Below are 27198 nucleotides of genomic sequence, written 5' to 3'. Positions count from 1 at the left end.
GCTCGCGTTTATCTTTCCCTCCCCGCCTCCACGTCGTGGCGCGCTCGGGCTTCGCAGCGGATATGGGCGCCGCCGCGTGGGCACCGATACCTCTGCCGGCGCGCCTGTCCCTCCTGATGCTGTTTTTGCTGCTCCCTGGGCTGCCCTCGGGCTCCTGGGATCCAGCGGGTTACCTGCTCTACTGCCCCTGCATGGGTAAGGCCTCCCGAGCCCTCTGAGGAAACTGAGGCCAGGCAAGGACAAGCCACTTTACCGAGGCGTCCTGTGACGCATTAACAGGTCCAGGAGTGAACCCAAGCGCAGGTGCAAGACCGACTCCTCTTCTCGTCCCCAACTGCCAGGGGACTGAGGTGGGGAGAAGGGGTCATTGTGTCCAGTCGTCCATTTGACAGATGAGAAAACTGAGGCCAAGAGCAGTTACCTGTCTTGCGCGAGATCTTGCGGTTAGTGATGGGCGGAGCTATGATATAAACTAGCCCTGAGTCTAGTAAATGGAGTTAGTGAAGCAGAACTTGATGTCACTGAACCACGCTGGCACTGGGAGTTCTTCCATTCATTCAACAAATATTTACAGGGTGTCTGGCGATGCAGGACAATGCACTGGACCACAGGGTCGGTTTGAACGGCAAGGTTGACAGTTCAAATCCACCAGCTGCTCGTAAACCCTATACAGAATCTCTATGAGTCAGTCGGCACTTAACAAGAACAACTACGTTCTCTGGGCTGCGGATTCTGTGATGAATAAAATAGCAAAATTCCCTGCCCAGATAGACCTTTCATTTTACTTGGAGGGAGACAGACAGTAAAAGATAAATAAGCAAATTACATAGTATCGTCCCTTTGCCATGAAGTCGATTCTGACTCAGAACGACTCTATGGGACAAAAGAGAACTACTCCCTAGTGTTTCAGGGAAGGGGGCAGACAGCCTCATCTTTCTGTGGAGTAGCTGGTGATTTTTAAAGATCCACTTTACAGTTAGTAGCCCAATCTTTACCCCACTGTACCTCCACAGCTCCTTCATAGTATCTTGTTAATTGCCTTCAAGTTGCTTCCAACTTTGCAGGAGCAGAAAACATCATCTTTCTCCTGCAGAGAGGTTGGTAGGCTTGAACCATAAAACTTGTGGTTCATAGTCCATTGCTTATCCTACAAAGCCACTACTCTCCCTCATAGTATTTGTTAAGTGCTGTTAAGTCAGTTCTGACTCATAGTGACCCTGTAACAGGGTTTCCGAGGCTGTAAATCTTTACGGGAGCAGAAAGCCTCATCTTTCTCCCACGGAACAGCTGGTAGTTTCGAACTGCTGACCTCGCGGTTGGCAGCCCGATTCGTAACCACTATGCTACCAGAGCTCCTTATGTTGTTGTTAAATGCCATCAAGTCGGTTCTAACACACAGCTACCCTGTATAGAGTTTCCAAGGAGCAGCTGGTAAGCTTGAACCACCGACCTTGTGATTCAAACTGACCTTGTAATCCAGCACATTATCCCACAGTGCCCCACCAGGATTCCTATGGGCTGGTTGTTGTTGTGAAGTGCCGTGGAGTCGGTGCCAACCCATAGCAACCCTGCACAGGGTTTCCAAAGAGCAGCTGGTAGAGGGCTATAAATCAAATGAAGTGATAGGTCATCATTGTAAAAGTTATGGTGACCCCTTGCCTGAACCTGCACCATCCTCCTAATCTGGTATGGATCAGACTATTGTGATTCATAAGGTTTTCATGGACTGATTTTTGGAAGTAGATTGCCAGGCCTTTCTTCCTAGTCTGTCCGGTCTGCTGAAACCTGTTCAGTAACATGTTGTTAAGTGCTATGGAGTTGATTCCAACTCATAGCGACCTTGTGATTAATAGTCCAGTGCTTATCCTGTAGTGCCAAACCACCCCCCAACAAACCCAGATTTCCTTTAGATTTCTACCACTGAAACCCCACTGCTCCTGTCATTCCTTCTTAAAGCCCTCCAATGACTTTCAGACTCCTGACCGTGACTGTCAAGGTTCTGGCCGGTCATCTGCACCTTGGCTGCTTTTCTTGCTCCCCTAGCTGTAGCCACACAGATCTTCTTTCTATTCTTTAGTCTCAGGTCTTCAGCATTCACATGACTATTTCTTTTCCTTCACCTCTGCCTAACGAACTCCTTCCCATTCTTCAGATCTCAAATGTCACCAGAAAGGATTCACTGACCTCGACCTATGTAACTGCCTCCTAATCTCCACTTCTTTCAAGCAAATGCCAAAACTCTTCACTACATACCTATTTGTTGATATGTTTAATGTCTGCCCAGCTAGACGCTGAGTGCCATGAAAGCAAAGACCTGGCACTTCTTCCTCACTGCTGCAGCCAGCACCTAGTCCAGAGCCTGGCACATTGTGGCTTGCAAGAATATTTGTGGAATGACTGAATATATGCCACACTGAGGCATTCACAGGCAAGGAAACAGCCAGCACAAAACCAGGAAGTGGATAAGCACATTCCAGGAAAAGTCAAGATCCATAAGTAACTCAAATCCAAGGGGATTGTGGTAAGGTTCCCAATGAATGAGACACAAGAGTTGCCCTTTCATTTGCAGGTAGGGGGAGATCCTAGCTGGAAGGAATGTCCTAGCTGAGGGAGCAGCAAGAACAAAGACATGGGATGGGGGGCGGGAAGTGGAGAGCATGTTTGAGAAACAGCAAGGAACCTGGAGTGACTGAGGCCGGAGGAGCAGGGTCTGAAGGGCCTTGACTATCAGACACAAGAGTCCAGACTTGACCCCATGCTTCCAGCTCCCCTGGCCATCCTTGATTTTGTGGTCTTCCCCAGTCTTAGCTTTGTATCCTCAGTGCCCCAGGCCTTACCTCACCAGTATCCCATTCCCAGGGCGCTTTGGGAACCAGGCCGATCACTTCTTGGGCTCTCTGGCATTTGCCAAACTGCTGAACCGCACTCTGGCTGTTCCCCCCTGGATTGAGTACCAACATCACAAGCCTCCCTTCACCAATGTGAGTACCACCCACTGACTTCAGCCCTCTCCACCTTTGCATTGAGTGACCCCCACCCCCACCCCCAAGTCTTTCTCTCTGGTTTTACTCTCACTCCCTTGGGCTTGCCCCACCCCCACCCTGAAATGAGTTCCTTTCCGTAGCAGTAGTTAACATCCAGCGTCTCTAAGTGCACTGTAGGAGGGTTAACTTATTTCCCCCATTACCACATCCCTATGAGGCAAGGATACTATTTGAAGGATACTTTGAAGGAGAAACTGAGGCACAAGTTAGTTAACATGCCCAAGGCCACAAACCCAGGCAATCTGACTTCAGCGCCACCTCACCCCATCCCCCTCTGACTAATAGACTGCACAGAGAATGAGAACAACCAAGGCAGGAAATGGAGGCTTCAGGTTTAGGTGGCTGCCTCTGGAGTCAGATAGACATGGGTTTAAATTCCAGCTTACCCATTCACAGGTTGTTGGGCAAGTTACCTCATTTCTTGGAACTGTAAGTTTCTCATCTGTAAAACTCCTAGGGTTTTTGAGAAAGCTTTACCCAAAATAACATATATAAAAGACTTGGACAAATGCCTGGGGCAAGGTAAGCACTTGTCTTGCCACATTCACCCTCTCTGTATATTCTTGAGTTGCTAGAAAACATGGTCTTTGTATGTGCTGGTTCCTGTGCCTAGAATGCCTTCTCCCCTTCCCTGCCGTTTGTATCGCATTAACTCTTTCTTACTAGTCTAGCAAATGACCATTAGATTCCTCTTCATGAGAACAGCCCAAGTTAATACCTCTCGCTGGGGGCTCCCTGCTATTCTGTGTCTTAAATTATGTTCACTGTAATTCTTGTTTATTCTTTGTGTCCTCCACTCACATTGTACCCCAGAGACCTGGTACCTGGTAGGCACTGAATTAGTATTTAATACATTGACTTAAAAATTTTCAATTGTTGTTTGGTGCCATCGAGTCGGTAGTGGCTCATAGCAACCTTTTGCACAACCAAACGAAACACTACCCGGTCCTGTGCCAGCCTCACAATCATTGTTGTGTCTGTTGCCTCTGTGCCGGTCCATCTTGTTGAAGGTCTTTCTCTCTTTCTCCGATCCTCCACTTCACCCTCCTACTCATATGTCGGAAGTATGAGAGACAAAGTCTGGCCATCCTGGCTTCCAAGGAGCATTCTGGTTGTACTTTTCCAACACAGATTGGTTTGTTCTTCTGGTAGTCCATGGTACTTTGAATATTCTCCTCCAACACCATAACTCAAATGCATTCTTTCTTCTAGTCTTCCTTATTCACATCTAACTTTCACATGCGTATGAGGTTATTGAAAATACCATGGCTTGGGTCAGGCCCACCTTAACCCTCAAACTGACGTCTTTGCTCTTAAATACTTCAAAGAGGTCTTGTGCAGCAGATTTGCCTAATGCAGTATGTCATTTGATTTTTTGACTGCTGCTTCTGTGAGTGTTGATGGTTGATCTGAGCAAAATGAAGTCTTTGACAGCTTCAGTATTTTCTTCATTTATATAAATGTTGTTTATTGGTCCAATGGGGAGGATTTTTGTTTTCTTTACATTGAGGTACAACCCAAACCGAAGGCTGTGGTCTATGATCTTCATCAGTAAGAAATCCAAATCCTCTTCTCTTTCAGCAAACGAGGTTGTATCATCTTCATATCACAGGTTGTTAATGAGTCTTCCTCCAATCCTGATGCCACGTTCTTCTTTATACAATGCTATTTCTTGGGTCATGTACTCAGCATACAGATTGAATAAGTATGGTGAAAGAATACAACCCTGACGCATACCTTTCCTAACTTAAAGCCATTTAGTGTTCCCTTGTACTTAAAGCCATTTAGTGTTCCCCAGTTTGAAGAACTGCCTTTTCGTTTACTTACAGATTCCTCATGAGCACAATTAAGTGTTCCGGAATACTCATTCTCCGCCATGTTGTCCATAGTTTGTCATGATCCACACCGTCGAAGGCCTTTGCGCAGTCATTAAAGCGCAAGTAAACATAGTTCTGCTTTCAGCCGAGATCCATCGGACATCAGCAATGATATCCTTCATTCCATGTCCTCTTCTGAATCTATTTGGACCTCTGAAAGTTTCTGTCAATGTACTATTGCAGTGATTTTTCAATTCTCTTCAGCAAAATTTTACTTGTATGGCATATTAATGATACTGTCCAATAATTTCTGCATTCTGTTGGGTCATCTCTCTTTGGAATATGCACAGATTTCAATAGGCTTCAAAAACTGCTATGTTTAAAACAAGGAGCCCTGGTAGTTTGCCTTTCAGACCACTAGCTGTTACACAGGGAAAGATGTGGCAGTCTGCTTCTGTAAAGATGACAGACCTGGAAATCTTCGGGGGCAGTTCTGCTATGTCCTGTAGTGTCACTGCCAATTGGAATAAACTCGATGGCAGAGGGTTTCTGTTCAAAACACTGAATTTCATCCTTAGAGCCATTATCTCTGCCTAGGCTTTATTTTTGTTTTGGCATGCCTACATTTAGAGAGAGAAGTTATTAACAGAGGTTAAGAGTATCTGAGAACACAGTCTGGCTTGGCCACTTATCAGCTGTGTGACCTGGGCAGAATATTTGACCTCTCTGTGCCTTAGTTTCCTCATCTTTGAAATAGACTGGTAACCTTTGTTGCTTCCTTCCAGGAAGAGGATTGAATGAGTTAGTAATTGAAACTTGCTTTGAACTTGTCTGTCACTCTCAGAATCAAATGAGCACATCAGTGCAAAATGCCTACATAGGAAATAATGGAGTGCAGTGGTGGTGGTCTGGTTTTTTACCATTAGATTTTAAACATTGCCAGTCTGTCTCCTCCGGGCTTGCTTGCTGTTTCCCTGCTTTGCCTTCTCAGTCAAGATTCTTTCTGAGTCTCTACTTCCTTGCTTTCTACAAGGTACTCAACTTGCCCTGATAAAGTACCCCCTTCCCCACTGTGGCTGTTCTCAGTAAGGTCACTAGAGACCTTGAACTTGCCAAACCCAGGGGTCATTTTTCAGTTTTTATCTCACCTGAACTCCTAGGGTCATTTGGCCCCTCAAGCCTCTTTTCTTCCTGAAGGTCATTCCTCCCCTGGCTCTCAAGACACCCCTTGCTCTTACTTTAGCCTTGACCTCTCAGCAGCTTGGAGTCCCTGGGTAGTGCAAGCAGTTCACATGCTCCACTGCTAATTCACAGATTGGAAATTCTAGTCCATCCAGGGGTGCCTCAGAAGGAAGACCAGGCTATCTCCTCCCCAAAATTCCATCTCTGACACGCATGGGTCATCATGAGTTGGAGTGGACTTAATGACATTGAAGTTTCTCCGCATTTTCCTCTTTCTGCTATATTGGTGGCTTCTCTCCAGCTCCTGTCTAAATGTAGGTGTGTGATCTTTTTAGCTGTGTGATCTCCAGTGAATTACCGCGATTCTGTTTGCCTTGGTTTTTACATGAGTCATCTGAAAATGATGTTCCTACCACTCAGAATTAAGTGAGTGAATCTGCGGAAAGTGATGAGTATCATGCCTGGCAGCGAGGCAGTACTCAGTACATATTAGTGGCTATGTGTGGCGCTGCGGGTTAATGTGCTGGACTGCAAGGTCAGCAGCTCAAGATCACCAGCTGCTCCTCAGAAACCCCTATACGGGGTCACTATGAGTCAGAACTGAATCGATAGCCCTCAACAACAACAACATTATCACCATATTTACTCCACTCTCAATTTCTGTTGACTGTGACTTTCATCATGTACCTCCCAGATTTCTGTGGTTCAGGTTCATCCTCTGACCACCTGCCTGGGTTTCTAACTCAGACCATTGTCAACATAGATGTTGCACACATGTCTCAGATTCACAAAGCCAGAACTGAACACAGCATCTTGCCCCTTAAACCTGTATCACTTTCTGTATTCCCAGCCTCGATGTCACCTCCACTAATTTGAGTAACAAGCTAGGAACCTGGGGGCATCCTAGTGCTTCCCTCTATGTAAACACTCAGACCCCAAACCCTCTGCTTCACCTTCATTTACACCTTTCGTCTGTCCATGCTTCTCCATCTCTTACTTGGGCACATAGAAGGTGCTCAGTGAACACATGCTGCAAGAAGACATAAGCACATAAAAGGACCACAGCCTCCTAATTCCTCTCCCCGCCTCTAATCTTACCATTACTACATCCTTCCCTCGGCCACCAGAGTGATCTTTCAGACAGGCAAAACTCATGTATTATTTCTGCTGAAAAGCCTTTGGAATGCCTCATTGCTAATAGTTAAGGTTCCCAAAGCCTGTTCATTGGAACACCAGGAGCTCATTCTGAAAGGGTGGCAGTTACTAAATAATTTTGGGAAATTGAATTCTCAATTTCCCATCCCACCCCACCCCTCAAATGTATAGATCTGGGTACACACTAGCATATAAAAACCTTGACATGCCCTGCTGCAAAAAAACTCAGCACAGATTTTCCCAGTCCTCTCAGACTGGAGCCATTTATCACAGCACCTTTATCCACCTGTGCTAGTGGACCCGTCTTGGGGAATACTGACCTATAAGATACAGTCCACATTTTATCCCATGGTGTTCTAAGAAAAAAATTTAAATCTAGAGAAATTCTAGGATTGATTCAGCCACCCTCTTCTGCCCACCACTAGATGTTATCACTTTAGCCTTTTGCTTCATGTTTTTTATGAATAAAAGAAACCATTACAGATCGAGTTGATAAAAGATAGTCTCTCTTGCTAATCCTAGCTCCTTTCTTTCTCATCTCCCCTCCTCCCTGAGACAGTCACTATCACGTTTCCTTCCACATTATTTCCTGTATGTCCATAATGGCACTAAGCATTCTTGTACCCATCTCTTGGTGCCAAGTGTAAGAACTTCTCTAGGGAAAATACCTAGGAGCGGAAGAGGCTCTTTAATTTTGTCAGATTGCAATTCAAAGTGGCTGTTCCAAAATATACTTGCCATATAGGAGAGCTTGTCTCCCCACTTACTTTCCAACAATCGGAGCTAACCTTTTAAAATTTTTTTGGTCTCATGGGTGAGAAGTGATAGCTTGTTATAACTATAACTTTCTTTTTCCTAATTCCTAGTGAAGTTGCACTTTTTTTTTTTTTTTTTTTTAGTGTGAATTGAGTGAATGTCAACAAATGCAATCCACCCTCCATGTAACATCAATGATCCCACTTCCTCCCTGTGATTCTTGTTTCCATCTCACCTTCTTTCCTAACCCTCCTGAACTTGGTTCTTAAGTAAATGTTGCCCTTTCAGTCTTGAATGGTTGATCATTCCATGATTACTGTTGTGATCACCCCCTATAGACCTAGCTACCACCTGGCTGAATATTGAGCCGTGAGTGTGAGTTCAGTTCCAGACCTGAAGGGTAACTGTGAGCCAGAGCCTCAGATTCCTCCAGTCTCTTTCTGACCAGTTAGCCTCATCTTTTTTTTTTTTAAATATAATTTTGAGGTTTGTTCTACATTTTCTCCCACTGTATCCAGGATCTTCTAATGTGATTCCTTTCAGATCAGTTGGTAGTGGTAGCTGGGGATCATCTAGTTCCTCTGGTCTCAGGGTTGTGGAGACAGATGTTCACATGCTCTGTTAGTCCATTGGAATAATTAATTCCAAGCATCTTCAATTTTTATCACTCTTCTTTCCTCCACAAAGAGAGAGACCAATAACTACCTAAGATGGCTGCTCATGAGCTTTGAAGATCCCAGGCACTACTCATAAAAGCAGGCTCTAGAACATTGGACTATGTTATGCCAGTTGAATATGGTCTTCCCCAAAATGATGGTCCTGAGCCCCTAGGCCCAGCAACTCATTCTTTCAATGTGTTTGGTAACATTTAACAAGTTTTCATAATTTCCCCCCTGTATGCTCCACCATAAAACAAGCACAATGTTGGTGGTTTGAGCCCACCAGCCACTCAGAGGGAGAAAGATGAGGCTTTCTGCTCCAGGAAAAGATTTAAAAGCCCTAGAAACCCTACACAGGGTCACTATGAGTTGAAATCAACTCCATAGGTCTTAACAATAGAAATAACATATACCACATTCTTGGATATGTTTGCAGCAAAGATTAATACCCATTACAAATATTCTCTGTCAAACTTTTATATATTTGTAGGTTGCACGCCATGTGAATATATTGACTATTTCGTTTTCTATAGTTCTAACATACTGTTTTTGAGAATATATATAGCAAAGCATATACCAGTTTAATTCTTTCTACATATACAATTCGGTGACATTGATTCCATTCTTTCCTGTGTTGCTCTTCCCTCTTTACCATAAAGTCACTGCCCTCTAAGGTTCCTGTCGAATCTTTTCAGTTGCTGTTTCACTTTGATCCCAAAGAGATCGAAAACTTAAAAGGGCAAAATGCTCAAGGCAGACGACATTTTTACTAGTGAAGCTGAACTATTTGGGTAATGTTTTTGGTGTGTAAGGTTTAAAGATTACCCAAAAACAATAGTTTCCGGGATTTTGGGGGTTTTCCTTTGCTGTGAGTTGCTCACTTCTTTGTCCACATTTTCTCTTGTATCATTTGTCATTTTTCTTATAGACCAACAGGCATTATTTTATTTATTTGTAACTTTTTATTGTGACTTGAGTGAAGGTTTATAGACAAGATCATCAGTTTTACATTCAACAAATCCTACGCTTTGTTTCATCTCGATGCAATCCCCTCCGTGGAACAACAGTCATCCGCTTCCTCCCTGTGGCTCCTCTTTCCACCCACCTTCCCGTCCCTTCTCATCATTGTCCATAGGCACATGTTGCCCCTTGATTTTGAATGACCGTTCCATCATTCATAGTGAGCCTACCTTCTGTATACCTATCTACTGCTTGGCTGAAAGAGGTGTGTTCCTTTCCAGACCTGAAGAGTGGTTGAGGGCGATAGTCCCAGGTTTCTCCAGTCCCTTTCTGACCAGTAAATTTGAGTTTTGTTCTACACATTATACTGCTCTATCTGGGACCTTCTTCTACAATCCCTTTCACAGCAGTTGGTAGTGGTAGCTGAGCTACATCTAGTTCACCTAGTTCTTCTGGTCTCAGAGTCATGGAGACTGCTGTTCACATGTTCCATTAATTCACTGAACTAATTGATTCCAAGCACCTTCGATTCTCATCACTCTTCTTTCTTCCCCACACGGAGAGACCAAGAGCTGCACCTTAGATGGCCAATCATGAGCTTTTAAAATTCCAGACACTGCTTATCAAAGTGGGATGTAGAACGTCATTGTGGACTATGTTATGCCAACTAACCATGGTGTCTTCTGAAACTAAGGTCCTGAGCCCCCAGGTTCAGCTACTCATTACCTTAAGATGTTTGATAATATCTAAAAGTTTTTTTGTCATTTTCGGTCCCCAGCAGGCTCTGTGTGTGTGTGTGTGTGTGTGTGTGTGAACTGGGTGCTAGTTTACCTGAGAGAGCATCAGCTTTACATCATTGTTTCACTGCAATGAATATAATCTCTTTTGTGCATCATCATTGAATAGTACTTGCTTCCATTCCCTCTGTTTTGTTTTTTGTTTTGTTTTTTTTTTTGGAGGGGGGTGGTATATACATTCTGAAAGCCCCAGCAGGCATGTTTAAACTTAAGGGATGTTGCTTTTTATTTTTTTTAAGTTTGTTCATGTCTTCACTTGATATATCTTCTTTCTGAACTCGAGTATCTTTTGCCAAAAATTTCTCATCATGTAGTGCAATCTGTCTGGGTCTTGGAGTGTTTGGTTTGTTTAATGTGTCTCTAAAACAGCCACTGGGGCACTGAGAAAGGGTCTCTGTTCCTCTCGTCCCCATTCCTGTAGCTCCATGTGTCCTACCAGAAGTACTTCAAGCTGGAGCCCCTTCAGGCCTACCATCGGGTCATCAGCCTGGAGGACTTCATGGACAAGTTGGCACCTACCCATTGGCCCCCTGAAAGGCGGGTGGCATACTGCTTTGAGGTGGCAGCCCAGCGGAGCCCTGATAAAAAGACGTGTCCCATGAAGGTGGGTCCTCTGGAGCTGGGGGACCTCTTCTGCTAGTTCACTATCCTCTAGGCCCCCAAGACACTGTGCGATGAGGGAAAGCATTAGAAGGACTTAGAATAGAAAAATGGAGAAAGTCCCATGTCTGCCATCTGTCACTGGTGTCACCTTAGGCAAATAACTTTGCTTCTCAAGCCTCTCTTTCTACCTACAGAATAGAGATGCCCATCCCCTCTGTGCCTCCCTCATACAGTGTCATGTGGGCTGAGTGTAAGACTGCTCGTGAACTCTAAAGTGCCATATTAGTAATAATGTTTGTATTCATACTCACATAGAACTTACTTTGTGCCAGGTATCATGCAAAGACCTTTTCACATATTAACTCACCTAATCCTCAAACAACTTCATGAGGAAAGTACTATGAACAGTCCCACTTTATAGAGAGGAAACTGAGTACAGCAGAGAGAGACTCAATTCCTTGCCCGAGGTTTCACAACAAGTAAATAGTGGAGCTGGCATTTAACCAGAGGTAATTTGGCTCCATCATCCAACCTCTTAACTTGCTTCTTAGTGGGCAAATGAGAGGCTATCATAGTTTATTAGCAGAACTTTATGCATTTCTGGTTGTTGTTGTTGTTGTTATGTGCCGTGGAGTCGGAACCGACTCATAGCGACCCTGTACAGGGTTTCCGAGGGTGTAAATCTTTACGGGAGTAGAAAGCCTCATCTTTCTCCCGCGGAGCAGCTGGTAGTTTCGAACTGCTGACCTTGCGGTTCACAGCCCAAGTCGTAACCACTACGCTACCAGAGCTCCTTATGCATTTCTGGTACTCTGGGAATAAAACAATCCCCAAATAAGTCTCTTAGTGCTTATGCTAAAGTCTGAGGAGGGTTGTTGGAAGAGCCATTAACTTTGACAAAGGACACCTGACTTACAACCCCAACACTGATCTCACATGCTTTGTAACCTTGGATAAGTGCCTTGCCCTCTCTGGGCCTTGGTTTCCATCTTGAAAATGAAGGTGTTGGATTAGCTGGTCTTGAAGACTTCTGGAAGTCCAAGCCCCTAGTCCCAAATCTAAGGTCCTCTTCCTCCCTAGACTCCCAGAGGTGCTGCAGGGTGGGCGGGGTGCAGCATGTGAGGAGGAAAGGCTACTGTGGACATTGCAGTGAAGGTCTGCCAGACACTACACTAGAGGCCCGGTCGGTCACTCTCCTCAGCCACATCCAAGAGCTACAGACTGACATTCCTACTGGGCTATTGCATGAAGGCATTTCAGTCAGATTCAAATCGCCCGGGGATCCTTTCCTCGCAGTTCCTTGGTGTGGTCCCCAGACAGCTTTCCCTCCCCATCAACAAGTCTTCTACCACTCTCTCTATCTCTGCAGGAAGGAAACCCCTTCGGCCCATTCTGGGACCAGTTCCATGTGAGTTTCAACAAGTCAGAGCTTTTTGCGGGCATTTCCTTCAGTGCTTCCTACAAGGATCAGTGGCTCCAGAGGTACTTGGAGTGGGCTGCATGCTGAGTGTTGGGGAGTCCTGGGAGCAGTCCTTAACCAGCGCTTGAACATTTAGCACCAATCCTGTCCCTCTCCCCCTCCCCCACCGTGATGTACAAGACCAAAGGTGCAGTCAGTGTGTCTGCTGAACTTGGGATCCTGTTCCCCTCTCAGCACCTGACATGGTGGGATGTTGACCTGTCACAAGGTTGAGCAAGAGTTTATTAGCTGATAAGGGATGTCATAAAAAGAACATTGTGCGGTCACATGAGTCTCAGTTTCCTCCTCTTGGCATGAGAATAACTCCCTCATTACCTTCCTCTTCCCAAGGTGAAAATTGGAAGCAGCTTCTAGAGAAGAAGACCTTCAGGTGCAGACTGAGCAATGATGTCATCCTGATAATTACTGGATGGACTTATTAATTGTGCTCCAGTAGGCCCTATTTAAAAAAAAAAAATAGGTTAGCAGGGCAAAGGCATAGGCCATGAAACATTTATAGGGCGTCTGGCATACATAAGACACAGTATTCAAGGGCCAAAGGTGGCGTAAAACAGAGGAGGAGCCAACCTCAAGTTTCAGGGAGCTGCGGTCTGGTTCTAGTGAGGATAACGTGTTGCTGCTGCTCCTGTTGAGTACCACTGAGTCAGGTCCGATCCTGTATGGAATGGCTAAGGAGGGGCTGGTGGGTTTGAACTGCCGACCTTGCAGTTAGCAGTCTAGTGCTGATCTTACAGCACCACACCAGGACTCCAATGATGATAACTAACACAATGCACTTGACCTTCATGATGGGAAAGCAAATGGGCTTACAAGTCAAACTTGGGTTCCAGTCCCACTCAGAAGCTGTGCAGAGCTTATGAGTTCCTAAGTGTGTAGCACAGTCCGTGGCATTTAGTAAGCCAGATAGACTGATGGAGAGAAACAAGTATAGGCTCCCGACTTGGACAGGCACTGCCTGTCTAGCCTGTGGCCCTGTACAAGCTGCTCCAGCTTTCCAGCCTGAGTCTCCTCTTTGGTGTAAAGGAAGGAGCACCAATGGTAACACACATGTGAATGGCACGTAGTTAGTGGCCAACCAGTGTCAGCTGTCAGCAGTACTGTTCACATGCTTTCTTTCACTTAAGTCTGAAGAATTTCATGAGTTGGGTATTACCAAGTTCCATCTTTTTTGTTTGTTTGTTTCCTTTAAGTTTTCTTGTGGATTGAGTGAAAGTTTACAGGGCAGATCATCAGTTTTACGTTCACAAATCATACAACTTGTTTCATCAAAATGATTACAATTCCCTTACCATTTTCCACCTTACTGGGGAAGAAACTAAGCTCAGTGAAGTTAAGTAATGTGCCCAAGGTCATATCGCTGTTGAGAAGGCAGCTGTGATCTGTATGGGAGTCTTTAATAACATTATGGGCTAAGATTTATTTTCACTTTTGGAAATAAGTTCCTTTGGAAAGTCGACTCTGACACACAACGGGTTGTCATGAGTTGGAATGGACTCAATGATAACTGAAAAAGAAAACGTGTGTTTTGTGCCCAGTCTGTGCCAGGAGTCCTGATGTGGCACTGTAGGATAGTCACTAGACTGCTAACTGCAAGGTCGGCAGATTAAACCCACTAGCCACTCCTCAGAAACCGTACACGGGGTAGCTATGAGTCGGAACCGACTGTGCCAGATAGCATTCTAAGCCTTTACCAGAATTAACTCATTGACTCCTCCCACAAGGCTGTGAAACAGATGTTATTGCCCTCTGTGTTTTACACATGAGGAAAAGGAAGCAAAGAGGGGTGCAATCACTTGCCCACAGTCTCACATCTTGAGGTAGTGGAGTCAGGATTTGAACCCAGGCCATCTGATGCTACAACACCCTTTTTAGTCACTGTGGAGAGCACAGCTGTGCCTTTAGCAGCAGCTAAGTCCTATTTGTGTCTTGCCTTTAGAGCTAGTCCTGAGCTGCAGAGGATCCTTAGGATGCTAATCCTCCTCAGTTTTGATCCCAAATAGGATGCTCACCATTGATCGCCTGCTTGGTTCTTCCCTTCAGCTCTGAAGGACTTGATACTATTGCTAGAAGGAAGACCTGCCCTCAAAGGATGAGATTTGCCCCTTTTGTCAGTATTTGCCCCTGTTGACACTATGCTAGAGGAAGAAATACCACCAGCTCTAGATGTAGCTCCAAAAGCAAAGTTCCAGAAAGTCTGAAAAAGCACACAATCCTAGTCCAAAGGGAAGGGCCGTGCTGCATGAGTACATCCTTTGGGAACCATTGCGGAAATACTTGTGGTCCTGTAGTCTGGTTTGAACTCTGGAGTTGTGGGAAATGCATGAGGGCTTGAGGAAGTGTGTACCTTCCAGCTGAATTTTTGGGAAAGGAAGACTAGTAGGGAAAATCCCTGGAGACTATTTGAGAGAGTTAGGACCACTTGGGTAGTTGCCAGTCTTCATCCCTTCCTATATTTAAGGAGCATCCAAGCGTCTAGCACTGGGTTAGATGCTGGTGATTCTGGTAAGGATGAGGCGGGTAAGGCCTCTGCCTTTATGAAGCTCACAGTCGATTGGAGGAGACAGTGAGTAAACAGATAGTTCTGTATAGCATGAGAGTTGTAAAGGATATAAACAGGTGATATGTAACTGGTGACACTAAGACCAGAACTGAGTCTGAAGGATGAGCGGGAACCAGCCAGGCAAGGAACTGGAGAGAAAGGCAGGTCTTTGTGACGGAGACAAGCTTATATGGTCAAGGGGCAGAGAAGAGTCCAGTGTGGCTGCTGTGGAGCAGTCAAGGGGGAGAATGGTAGTAGTATCTGTCGTGGTAGTAAACCACTCCAAAACTTTCTCATTTCTCAGAGTCCTGTGGGTAGACTGTGCTCAGCTGGACAGTTCTTGCTTGTGCGCTCCTGTGGGTACATCAGCTGTCAGTTGGGGCTAGAGTCATCTGCAAACTTGGCTGAGCTGCATATCCAAGAGGGCTTGCACATGGCTGGCAAGTGATGCTGGCTCTTATCTGGGAGCTTGGTGTGTGGACACCTGACCCCTCTGTGTAGCTTGGGTTCCTTCCAGCATGGCAGCTGGACTCTGAGAGGGTGCATCCAGAGAGTGAGTGTTCCAAGAGCTAGGAGGTGGAAGACGGTCCTGTGCAGCCTGGGCCAGGAACTAGAACAGTGTCACTTCTTCCACATGCTATTGGAAGGGGACACAAACCCCACTGCATGGAGAGAGATTCGGAAAATCGGGAGCCATCTTGAATCTGCCAGCCCGGTGATGACACTGGAGAGGTGAGCAGGGATCAGATCATCTGACAAGCCTGCGGACCGTTTTTGTATTTTTAACATTTTTGAAAATGAGTGGAGACTTGGCTGGCTGAAGTCAGTTGTCCTTGTGAGGCAGGATGTAGGGCAGAATGGAATTGGGAAGAGTGAAGCTCTTCTTGGGCTTATGTGTGATCAGGCACATTGCTTCCCTCGCTGGCCTCAGTGCTCCCACTTTCAAATGAAGGAGGTGAGTAAGATCAGTGGTTTTCAGACTGTTCTTTCAAGTTCTTGAAAGGTGTCTCTGGGCCTTCTTGGGAGGAGGTGGGCGGGGGGAGGGAGGCAAGTTGGAAAGGCTCAGATCCCCACTCCCACCATATCTTTCTTGTATAGCAGGGTTCCAGGTAAAAAAAGTTTATAGAGCATGGGTCTAAGCATACCAGGCTTAAGTAGCAGGAAAACCCGCAGATTAACAAGATAGTGATTTGTCATTTTCTAATGGCGCTATAGGATAAGCACTTGACTGCAGTGTCGGTTTGAACTGCAACGTTGGCAGTTTGAATCCACCAGCCATTCCTTGGAAGCCTTATACAGGGTAGCTATGAGTCAGAACAGACTTTACTAACGCGTAACAAAGTCAAAGAAATGCTAGGATGTATAGACCAGGGGTACGTGGCAGCGCCACACTGCCATCAGCAATCAGGCTCCCACTTTTCTGCTTGGCATTCTAGTACTGGCTTTACTCCTCAGCATCACCTCAGCCATCACCATGGCTGACTTGCCCCGGGCAGCTACAAGGACACAGTGCTGTCTTTGTAAGGAATCTTCCCCAAAGTCCCATATACTCCTCCTGTTTATGTTCCATTAGCTAATACTTAGGCACTTGGGCTGTAACCAGCTACGAGGAGTACTGAGAGATATCTTTATTCTGGATGCCATGTACCCAGCAGAAAGTCAGGTTCTGGGAGGAGGGGCATTTCTTCTCCACTAAGTGATTTTTTTTTTTTAACTTTTGATTATGAATTAATTCACTGAAGGTTCACAGAAAAGATCATCAGTTTTACATTCAACAACTCAGCACTTTGTTTCATCTCAATGTTTACAATCCCCTCCATGAAACAAGCTTTCCCACTTCTTCCCTGTGGTTCCTGTATTTCCATTCAACCCACATTCCCATCCCTTCTCAACCTTGTCCCTAGGTAAATGTTGCCCTTTTGATTTTTAAAAGATTGACTGTTCTGTGGTAAGCATACCTTACTAGTGTTGTTGTCCACCCTCCCCCCCCCCCCCAAATGAACCTCTCTACTGCTTGGCTGAAAATTGGGCCCACAAAGTGATTTTTGATGTTATGGTGTGGTGCAGTAGGCTAAGTACAGAACCGATAACCACAGGGTCACAGTTCAAACCTGCCCGCCACTCCTCAGAAACCCTGTACAGGGTCACGATGAGTCAGAACCAAGGAGCAGCAAGTGATTTTTTGAGGCTCCTTAGGCTCTGCTGGTTCTGTGTCTGTAAGTACCCTGATGGAGATGAATTCAACAGACATTTATGTCGTGTGAACTGTTAGAAGGAAGCCTGTGTGTGGATCATTATATGGAGTCATTCTCATGGAGTGAAGGCAGCAGATATCTGAGCCCATCCATGCAGTATTGTTCTCCCAGCTTTTGAGGTGCTCATTGACTGGAGTTGGGGTAATAGATGGAACTGAGGTGCAGTGGTTAAGGATGTAGGTTCTTGAGCAGACTGCCTAGATTCAAATCCCAGCTCCCTCAATTCCTAGCTGTGTGCCTTTGGGCATGTTTCTTACCTTGGTTCCCTCATCTATCAGAAAGTAACAGTAATGCTTATCTCACTGAGCTCTTGTGAGATTCAAATGAGTCAGTACACATCAAGTAATTGGGAAATGGCCTGTCCCCTACTAAGGCTCACTAAGGACCGCACATGCGTGTGTGTATAGGCAGACAGTTAGGGTGAGCTTGTGCTTGTCATTTCCTTGGCACAGGCTCTGCATCAGTGTGTGTGTGAATAACTCTGAACAGGACCACTAGGTTCCAACTCCATGGTGCCGACAGTCAAGCAGGGAAGGTGGTTGCTGAGTACATCAGTGTATAGAGGGTGACAAAGGAGAAGTGGGACTGAGTGGTGGTGACAACTGGTCTTAGAGGCTTAGAAGGAGTTTTTGCTGAACAAGATGTCTGGGTTGAGCGTGAAGATCAAGTGCATGTCCACTGCAGCTCTGGTGTCTGTGGGAAAGGCCGCAGTAACCTTACTGTCCATCAGAAGGGGAATCACTCAATCACTTGTGGTTTCTTCATCCAAAATGGAAATTTTACAGAGACACTGACATGGTTACATGGTCCACATAATTGTTAAAAACCAAATCTCTCAAAATCCCACTGTCATCGAGTCTTTTCCAGAGCACAGTGATCCTACAGAGCAGAATAAAACTGCCTCTTAGTTTCCAAGACTGTAAATCTTTACAGGAGCAGACAGCCTCATCCGTCTCCTGCAGAGCAAGTGGTGGGTTTGAACCGCCAGTCTTGCTGTTAGCAGCTCAATGCCTAACCCACTGCACCACCAGGCCTCCTTCATTTTAACACTTTATTGTGAATTGAGTTTCACTCCATTTTACATTCAACAAATCATGTACTTCTTTTATTACAATGATTACAATAACCTCCATGTGCCATCAGTTAACAGTGGTGGTAGTGGTTATGTGCCATGGAGTTGATTCTGACTCATAGTGACCCTGTACAGGGTTTCTGAGGCTGTAAATCTTTACAGGAGCAGAAAGCCTCATCTTTCTCCCGCGGAACAGCTGGTAGTTTCGAACTGCTGACCTTAAGGTTCGCAGCCTGATTCGTAACCACTACGCTACCAGAGCTCCTTTTAGTTAACAGAATTGGCCTCTGTTCACATTAACTCTTGCAGGAATTCCTCCCTGTGTCTTCCGCAACCTTCATCTTTCCTCTGCCAGCCTCCCTCTTGCATATTGCCTTCCTTGTCACCCATGTTCTTGATGTCAGAAATAATACAGAGAGATCCTAGGTGCCTTTCACTCAGTTTCCCCCCATGGTGGCACTCTTGTCAACTACAGCACAGTATCCCAACCCAAATATGAACATGGATACAGTTTACCAGTTTTACTTGTACTCATTTGTTTGTGTATGTTTGAGCTTATAAGATCACATGTATCGACCGATATGTGTATTCGCCACAGTCAAGATACTGACCAGTTCTGTCATCACAAGTAATCTGGTATCATCTACCTACATAGCGCCTTCCGCACCCCTAAACCCTGGCAACCACAACTGTTCTTCATTTCTGTTATGACTGGACTCGTGTCACATGTAAGTAACCTTTGGGAAATTGACTCTTTTCATTCAGTGTCGTGCCCTTGCCACCCTTCCAGCTTGTTGTGTGCATCAATATTTCAGTCCTTTTTTTTTTTTGCTAAGTAGTATTCCATGGATGTACCACAGTTTAGCGCTTGTTGAAAGACATCTCGGCCATTTCCAGTTTTGGACTATTACACAGAAAGCTACTCTAAGCTTCCGCACACAGGATTTTTTTGTTGGAGTCTAACTTGTTAATCCTCTGGGGTAATAAGTGCCCAAGAGTGCAACTGCTAGGACAGATTATAAGCACAGGTTTCATTTTTATAAAGAAACTGGCAAACTTTTCCCAGAGTGGCTGCCCATATTTCATAATTGTGAGAAAATAATTTTGCCTGGCAGCAGGGAGGCATGCTAGGTCAAGGGAAAAAGTCTGCAGAGACTTAGAGTTTGAAAGTGTATTGTAAGTAAGTTCATGGAGCAGCACATTGTTTTGTGTTACTGGGGCATAGCATCGGTAGACTTTAGGGAATACAGGTGTGCTCCTCAGTCAGTCAACAAATATATATATTTGCCCATCCAGGTGCCAGGCACTGTTCTAGACACACCAGTGCCACTGCCTTCAGAAACCCAAGCCCATCAGGAAAGACAGGCGTGAAATAATCACCAAAGTGCAGGGTGTACAGAAGGTGTGGGAGAGTCCCTACGCCAAGTGTCATATGGAGTCTGCAGACCTCAGTGAGGGCAGGGCCCAGGTCTGGCTCACTCTCCCCTGGGTCCCAGCATATAGTCAGCAGTCAGAAACTATGAGCTGCATGTGGAATGGGTGATACAATCCAGTATGAATATTCCTCATGAGGGTTCCCCGTCCATTGCCCTCTGTAAGCAGTTACACATCCCAAACCCGCCGTGTGGGTAAAAGGGCAAAGACTTGTCCAGACACCCCACCCTGGAGTGAATTACCAGGCCACAGATTGGAAGCCAGCATGACATACAAAAGGTTGGAATGCTCTACTGTAAATTTTTAATTGTTAAACAAGCAAAGAGAGTTGTAAATTGCGTGCGGCTGGCGGGACAGGATAGCATATTGTGCCTGTCGCCTGCAGCCACCAAGGTTTCTTATCAGCCCGTTGGGATTTCACAACCTCCCATGCTTCTTGCGCGTTACAGGGGCCCCTCTGCAGGGTCTCAGGGGCATGGTGCAATGCCGTTTTTTTTTCCTGAGGGGGGAGGGGGAAACACCCATGCTCTCTGTGTGTTCTCTGTCTGATTTCTCCTTAACTCCATTTCATGTCTAGATTTTCCTCAAAGGAGCATCCGGTGCTCGCTCTGCCTGGGGCCCCGGCCCAGTTCCCTGTCCTGGAAGAGCATAGGCCACTCCAGAAGTATATGGTGTGGTCAGACGAGATGGTGACGAAGGGACAGGCCCAGATTCACACCCACCTCATCCGACCCTTTGTGGGCATTCATCTGCGCATTGGCTCCGACTGGGTAACTTCCCCTCCCGGGATCAGGGGCCAACTGTGATCTATCCTTGAGCAGGGCCCAGGCCAGAGGGAATTGGAAACTAAACTCATTGCACCAGGTCCCAACCAGGGCAGAGTGCTCGGACTCAGTCAAGCCCATGGGATTGTGTCCTATGATCCCACTGCAGCACGTGCCAGGCAGGTGACCCCACAGTGTGTGCTTGCCAGCTTTTATTTTAACTGTTGTCATTTTATCCTCATTTTATAGAAAGATAACTGAAGGTTGGATTTAGAGCCCAGATCAGACAGGGAGAGAGCCACAGTCCCGAAATCCTCTGCCCTAGCTCAGTGTTGAACCCACAGATTCCTTGTTGAAAAACAAGCTATTGGAGATTGGGTGGGGCTCCCAAGAAATGAAGATGTCATCCTCCCAGAATTTGGAGGCTGCTTCACTGTGGAGGTGCCTCATCAGATTATCCTCCTTGTAAAAATAGGCAGGACTAATATAGGGAATCTCGTTAATTTATAGAAAGAAAGGGGTGTGTGTGTGTTATGTGAGTATGTTAGAAACGCTCATTGTTGCAAAATTCTGTAAAGTACAGAAATTAGATTACATACACTTAGAGTCAATTGAAGTGGCAATCACACATTTATTCACCAAACTCTCTCCCTGCCCCACTTTTACCAAGAAAACCAGGCCCAGGGTGCTTTCCACCAAACCTCCAGGAAAAGAGAATTCCCATCTGTACTTTCTTAGAAAATACAAAGAGACTGCTACCCTTTTTTTTTTTTTTTAAACAGAAAGGAAGCTTAACACTAACACCAAACTCAGATAAAGTCAAATCAGAAAATTATCACTAATAAGCATAGATGCATAGAGCCTAAAAGTAAAATATCAACATGTAAAATCCAGTAGTGTGTTAAAAACAATATTGTTGTTGTTGTTGTTAAGTGCCGTTGACTCGGTTTCGACCGATAGCGACGCTGTACAGGGTTTCCGAGGGTGTAAATCTTTACAGGAGTAGAAAGCCTGATCTTTCTCCCGCGGAGCAGCTGGTAGTTTCGAACCGCTGACCTTTAGGTTCTCAGCCCAATTCGTAACCACTACGCTACCAGATAACATAAATAAGCAAAATTTATCTCAAGAATATAATGAAATTTACCAATAGCGCCCAAAGAAGAAAAATCATATGACCATTTCAATAAAGGCCAAGAAAGTATTTGATAAAAGTCAACACCCATTTATGATACCAACTTGTAACCAACCAGGAGTAAAGGGACCCACCTTAACTTGATAAAAGTTATCTCTCTGAAACCCACAGCAAACATCATACTTCATGGGGAGCTATCAGAAGCCTTCCCACTGAAGTCAGGGATCAGATAAGGCTGCCCATTATAACCACCACTGTTAAGAATTCTACTGGCAGTCGCAGATAATGCAGTATGCCTAAGAAAAAGAACTTTTATAAAAAACAATAATCCTATTTTCAAAAACCATGTATCTGACAAGAAGCTGACAATCAATATATGTATAAAGCTTTGATGACTTAACAACAAAAAGATGAATAACCCAGTCATAAAATGAACAGGACCTGAGTAGACATTTCACCAAAGAAGACATTCAAATGGCCACCAAACACATGAAAAGATGCTCAACAGTATTAGCCATTGCTGTTAAGTGCCGTGGAGTCTATTTCAACCCATAGCGACCCTGTATAATAGGGTTTCCAAGGAGCAGCTGGTGAGCTTGAACCACCGACCTTGCAGTTCAAATGACTTTTCAGTCTAACGCATTAGCCCACAGCACCATACCAGGACTCCAGTATTAGCCATTAGAAAGATACAAATCAAAACCACAAAGAGATACCAGTACACTCCCATGAGGATGGCTAAAATAAAAAATAATAATAACAAATGTTAGCAGATGCAGGGAAATTGGGATTCCTACCTGCTGCTGGTAAGGAGCTCTGGTAGCGTAGTGGTTACGAATCGGGCTGCGAACCTTAAGGTCAGCGGTTCGAAACTACCAGCTGCTCCGCGGGAGAAAGATGAGGCTTTCTACTCCCATAAGGATTTACACCCTTGGAAACCCTATACAGGGTCGCTATGGGTCGGAAGCGACTCGAAGGCACTTAACATCAACAGCAACAATCTCAGGGTCAGCAGTTCAAAACTACCAGCTGTTCCGTGGGAGAAAGATGAGGCTTTCTGCTCCCATAAAGATTTACAGCCTCGGAAACCCTGTACAGGGTCTCTATGAGTCAGAACTGACTCCACGGCGCACAACAACAACAACAACCTGTTGTTGATGGGAATGCAGAATGGTACAGCTGTTGGAAAACAGTGTGGCAGTTCCTTAAAAAACTAAAATACAACTACCATATGACCCAGCATATCTACTCCTAGGTATATGCCCCAAAGACTTGGAAGCAGAGACTCAAAGAGAGACTGTACACCCATGATCATTATATTACCATGCACAGTAGCCAAAAGGTGGACACAACCTAAATGTCCATCAACAGATGAGTGGATAAACAAAATGTGGTACATACAGTGGACTGCTACTCAGCTAGTAGGAGAAATTAAGTCTTGATACATGTTACTTAAAATGTCTTCCAGTATGAATGGAACTTGAAGACATTCTGCTGAACGAAATAAGTCAATCACAAAAGGACAAATATTGTATGACCTCACATAAAAAGATAAATGAATATAGAGACCAAAGTTTATTACTAGTGGTTACCAGGAGTTGGGCAAGAGAGGGGTTAATGGTGGTGGAAAAATTACATTAAGGGTAGGGTCACACTGCTGATTGATTATTTAGTTGTTTTTGATATGTTGTACACTTGTAAAAAAATTGAATTGACAGAAGTTATACAATATATTTACAATGACAAAACAATGTAGCTGCTGAGGCTGTTTATGTACAGCCAAACAGCTCCTGGGGTTTGGTTTGTTGTTTTGGAGGTTTAGGGTCATGGTTCATGGAACATACCAGTTAATTGGTCTAATAACGTGTATGGTTCATGGAACATACCAGTTAATTGATCTAATAATGTGTTCACTGCTTCTATTCTACCTCCTAGTTCCTTGCCTAGTGCTCGGGGTCTTAAAAGCTTGCAATCAGCTATCCAAGGCATAACAGTTGGTCTCTATTTACCTGGAACAGTAGAGGAGTTAGGAATAAGAGGAAAATATGGAATGTGTGGCTAATTGCCTCTATAAACACCTGCATTCTTTGTTCTGAGACCAGAACTGGATGGTGCCTGCATGGCATTATTGCACATTTGGTCAAAGATTATATAAAAGAATCCTGACCCAAAGGGGGAAAATATAGGACAGATTTTCAAATTCTCATGGACTACAGACTTTCTGGAACCATGGAGGATAGATGGATGAATCCCTGAAACGATTGCCCTGTGAGAATCTTTAGACCTTAAGTCAAGAATATCCCCTGAAGTCTTTTTAAAATCAAGCAATAATTTAGCTTAACTAGCAAAAAAGATCTACACTATGCTCTTCTAGAAACTGTCTACATGGGACCAGACTGACAATAGAAATTTGAAAGATTAGATAGTAACTTTATGGTAATGGGCAAGGAACACTGAAAAGGAGGGTGAGAACGCTTGCACAACTCAAAGAATGTAATCAGTGTCACTCAACTGCACGTGGAGAGAGTGTTGAACTGGTGTATGGTTTTCTATGTATATTCTCAATAACAACCAAATAAAATTTAAAGAAAAAAATAAAACTATTCCACCGTGCAGAAATAACCACTGTTACTATCTTGAGTCCTGATGGTACTGTAGGATAAGCACTCAACCACAAGGTCGGTTTGAACCACAGGGTCAGTAGTTCAAACCTACCAGTTGCTCCTGTGAGTGGGAATTGACTCAAAGGCACTTAACAACAACTGTCTTGATGTACTTCCTCAATACTTATTAAAAAAAAAAAATCAAGTTGCACTCTTCCTGAGTAGCCTACCTATTTCCACTTCCCAGTTCTTGCTCCTGGGACCCAGGGGGCAATTGCTAGTCTTGAATTCTCTATCTCTGTCCCCCTATAGAAGAATGCCTGCACCATGCTGAAGGATGGGACTGCAGGCTCCCACTTCATGGCCTCACCACAGTGTGTGGGTTACAGCCGTAGCACGGCCGCACCGCTCACCATGACGATGTGCCTTCCTGACCTGAAGGAAATCCAGCGGGCCGTGAAGCTCTGGGTGAGGGCACTGAATGCCCAGTCGGTCTACATCGCCACGGATTCTCAGAGCTACATACCTGAGCTCCAACAGCTCTTCAAAGGGAAGGTGTGTGCCAAGGCAGGAATGCCAGGAGGGTTTGCTGCAGGAAAGGGATCCAGTAAGGCGCCAGGATGGCCCCACTGCTTCCACTATGGGCTTCACGTTATCCCACCTCCAGGCTTTTGCCTGGGCCATTTCCACTGCTTGGATGACTTTCCTCTCCAATTCTTATCCTTCTTTCAAACCACAGCTCAACCTCTTCTCCTGCAGAGCTCTGTACTTCTCCCTCCACTCGTTGAGTTAATGTGTCCCCCAGAGCTCTCAAGCGAGATGCAAGACTGAATCACTGTTGTATCCCCTGGCATCTAGCCGACTGACCTCTTGGAGGCACACACCCACCCAACCATCACCAGTGCCTAGGACAGTGTGAGTGTTCAGTACTGTTAGCTGAAGAAGGACATAGAGGTTGAGCCCTTGGTAGAAATCCAGTATAGCAGAGGGGTGCTCTGTGTGAACGTGGCCTGTGAAGCCACAGAACTTGGACTGTATTCACTGTGCAACCTTGCACGGATTACTTTACCTCTCTGTGCTGTTACTTCACCTATAAAATGGGACTGAGAATTGTACCTATCTCAGTGTGGTTACAGAGACCAGGTAGGAAGCAGTTAGAACAGTTCCTGATACAAAGTAACTATTTAATAAAGTTAGCTATCTTCGGTAAAAGAAGTAGGTGATTGAAAAATAAAGGCAAGGCTCTTTCGTGCTTAGCAAAGGCTCAGGCAATCTGTAAATAACGTGTATTCAGTATGCATATGAATAAATAGTAGAATGTGCTTCTTCTTGTTAAGTGCCATCAAGTCAGCTCTGTCTGATTCATAACTACCCTGCATAGGGTTTCCAAGAAGCAGCTGATGGATTTGAGCCACCGATCTTTCAGTTAGCAGTCCAGTACATACCTTAAGGTACATACACAACAGGACTTGACAAATGCTTATCGGATCAGTGAAGAGGAAGTAATACGTGAGTGAGGATCAATTGACTGGCATAGTAATAAGCATCCATGAGTAGTAGACTTGGTGGAAGGAATGAAGGCCCTAAATGCACAGAGAGAGACCTTATAAAGCCACCGTCTGCTTTCCAGCACTAGCTGCCCTCAGCTTCACATCGAGGGGCTCCACTTCTTTGTCTTGTCCCAGTTTATAGAAGTGCTGAGTCTCCACGCATTGTGTTCTCACACTCACACATTTCATAGACAGAACACCAGGGCTGGACGAGAACATGAGGAGTCTTGTAAGCCAACACTTGCGTTTTACAGCTGAGGAAACCAAAGCCCCAAGAAAGAATAGAATTTACCCAAGAGGTTTCAGAGCTAATTATAGTAGGTATGACACAGAGTGGGTAAATTTCAGGGTGTGGGTGGAATTGTTTGGGGGATTTTGGCCATGCTGGAACTAGTAGTAATTCTTTGCTACAATCTAAATGACATGATGAGGGTTTTCATTAAATCAGAAATCTCTCTATGACAGTAAGATCTGTCAACCCCAGCTCTGCCCACCTCTGTACTAAAGTGAAGCATTGGAGAGTCCCAGGGAGTTTTTTTTGTTTGTTTGATACAGATACATACATAGAGTTGTTTATAGAGTTGATGCTTTTGTGACGCTGTAAGCCATTTCTAGTTTTCTATTTTGCGTTCCCATGTAGCTGTTCTCACCCATGTTCTTCCATGACACTAGGCTGGTGCTGAGAATGCCAGGTAACTACTCCTCTGGGGAGTATCTTGGGATCGAGCATATAGGATTTTGTCTTGGAAGTAGGGTGCATGGCAGAGGAAGGAGGCAGCCAAACTGCAGAACTGGATAAGCAGGGGCACTGTTGGCTGATAGGGTGGGGGGAATGCCTGTTAGACAAAGGCTTTCTGACAAAGGTAGCCCTTGAGCCCTGTGAGTGTGATCCGGATTATAATGGGTATGGAAATGGATGGCATGTGAGTTTGGGATCAACACAAGTGAAGGCTCAGAGATGTGAGTGAAAGACACATTTGGAGCTGAGGCTGGAGGTGAGGAATGGGTGCTTAGGGCAAGGTGTTCCATGTGTGCACAGGTAGCGGCTGGGCAATACCTCTCAGATACCTGATTCTACACCTTCACCCTCTCAGCTCCTCTTTGTGGGAAGAAGGTTGGGGTGGCTGAGCCATAAGCTGATCGCTGTGGCCTGTAGCCATCATAGCTGATCTGCTCTGCCCTTCCTCATACAGGTGAAGGTGGTGAGCCTGAAGCCTGAGGTGGCCCAGATTGACCTGTACATCCTCGGTCAAGCCGACCACTTCATTGGCAACTGTGTCTCCTCCTTTACCGCCTTCGTGAAGCGGGAACGGGACCTCCAGGGGAGGTCATCCTCTTTCTTCGGCATGGACAGGCCCCCTCAGCTGCGGGATGAGTTTTGACCTGGACTGGAGCA

General features: G+C 45.2%; 1 protein-coding gene across 2 annotated transcripts; it reads left to right on the top strand.

The window, feature by feature from the left end:
• The first annotated feature begins 17 nt into the window (after nucleotides 1-17).
• On the top strand, nucleotides 18-27198 carry POFUT1 (protein O-fucosyltransferase 1). 2 transcript variants are annotated; one of them, XM_006860698.1, is made up of 7 exons: nucleotides 18-195; nucleotides 2860-2981; nucleotides 10792-10974; nucleotides 12343-12455; nucleotides 20331-20523; nucleotides 24565-24807; nucleotides 26996-27198. In XM_006860698.1, exons 1-7 carry the CDS (start codon nucleotides 63-65, stop codon nucleotides 27182-27184), a joined length of 1176 nt encoding a protein of 391 aa, XP_006860760.1. In that variant the 5' UTR covers nucleotides 18-62; the 3' UTR covers nucleotides 27185-27198. The 2 variants fall into 2 exon arrangements, with proteins under 2 accessions (XP_006860760.1, XP_006860761.1); XM_006860699.1 differs by lacking the exons at nucleotides 20331-20523; nucleotides 24565-24807; nucleotides 26996-27198 and adding an exon at nucleotides 12744-12787 and having other exon boundaries at nucleotides 63-195; nucleotides 12343-12454.

This window comes from Chrysochloris asiatica, unplaced genomic scaffold, assembly GCF_000296735.1.
Source record: "Chrysochloris asiatica unplaced genomic scaffold, ChrAsi1.0 scaffold00039, whole genome shotgun sequence".
Lineage (NCBI taxonomy): Eukaryota > Metazoa > Chordata > Mammalia > Afrosoricida > Chrysochloridae > Chrysochloris > Chrysochloris asiatica.
This window is presented reverse-complemented; position numbering and strand designations above follow the sequence as displayed.

Coding starts and splice junctions, on each gene's coding strand:
- POFUT1 (XM_006860698.1), top strand. CDS start 63: ATGGGCGCCGCCGCGTGGGCACCGATACCTCTGCCGGCGCGCCTGTCC. Junction 2,982..10,791: donor ACAAGCCTCCCTTCACCAAT/GTGAGTACCACC, acceptor CCATTCCTGTAG/CTCCATGTGTCCTACCAGAA. Junction 10,975..12,342: donor AAAAGACGTGTCCCATGAAG/GTGGGTCCTCTG, acceptor CTATCTCTGCAG/GAAGGAAACCCCTTCGGCCC.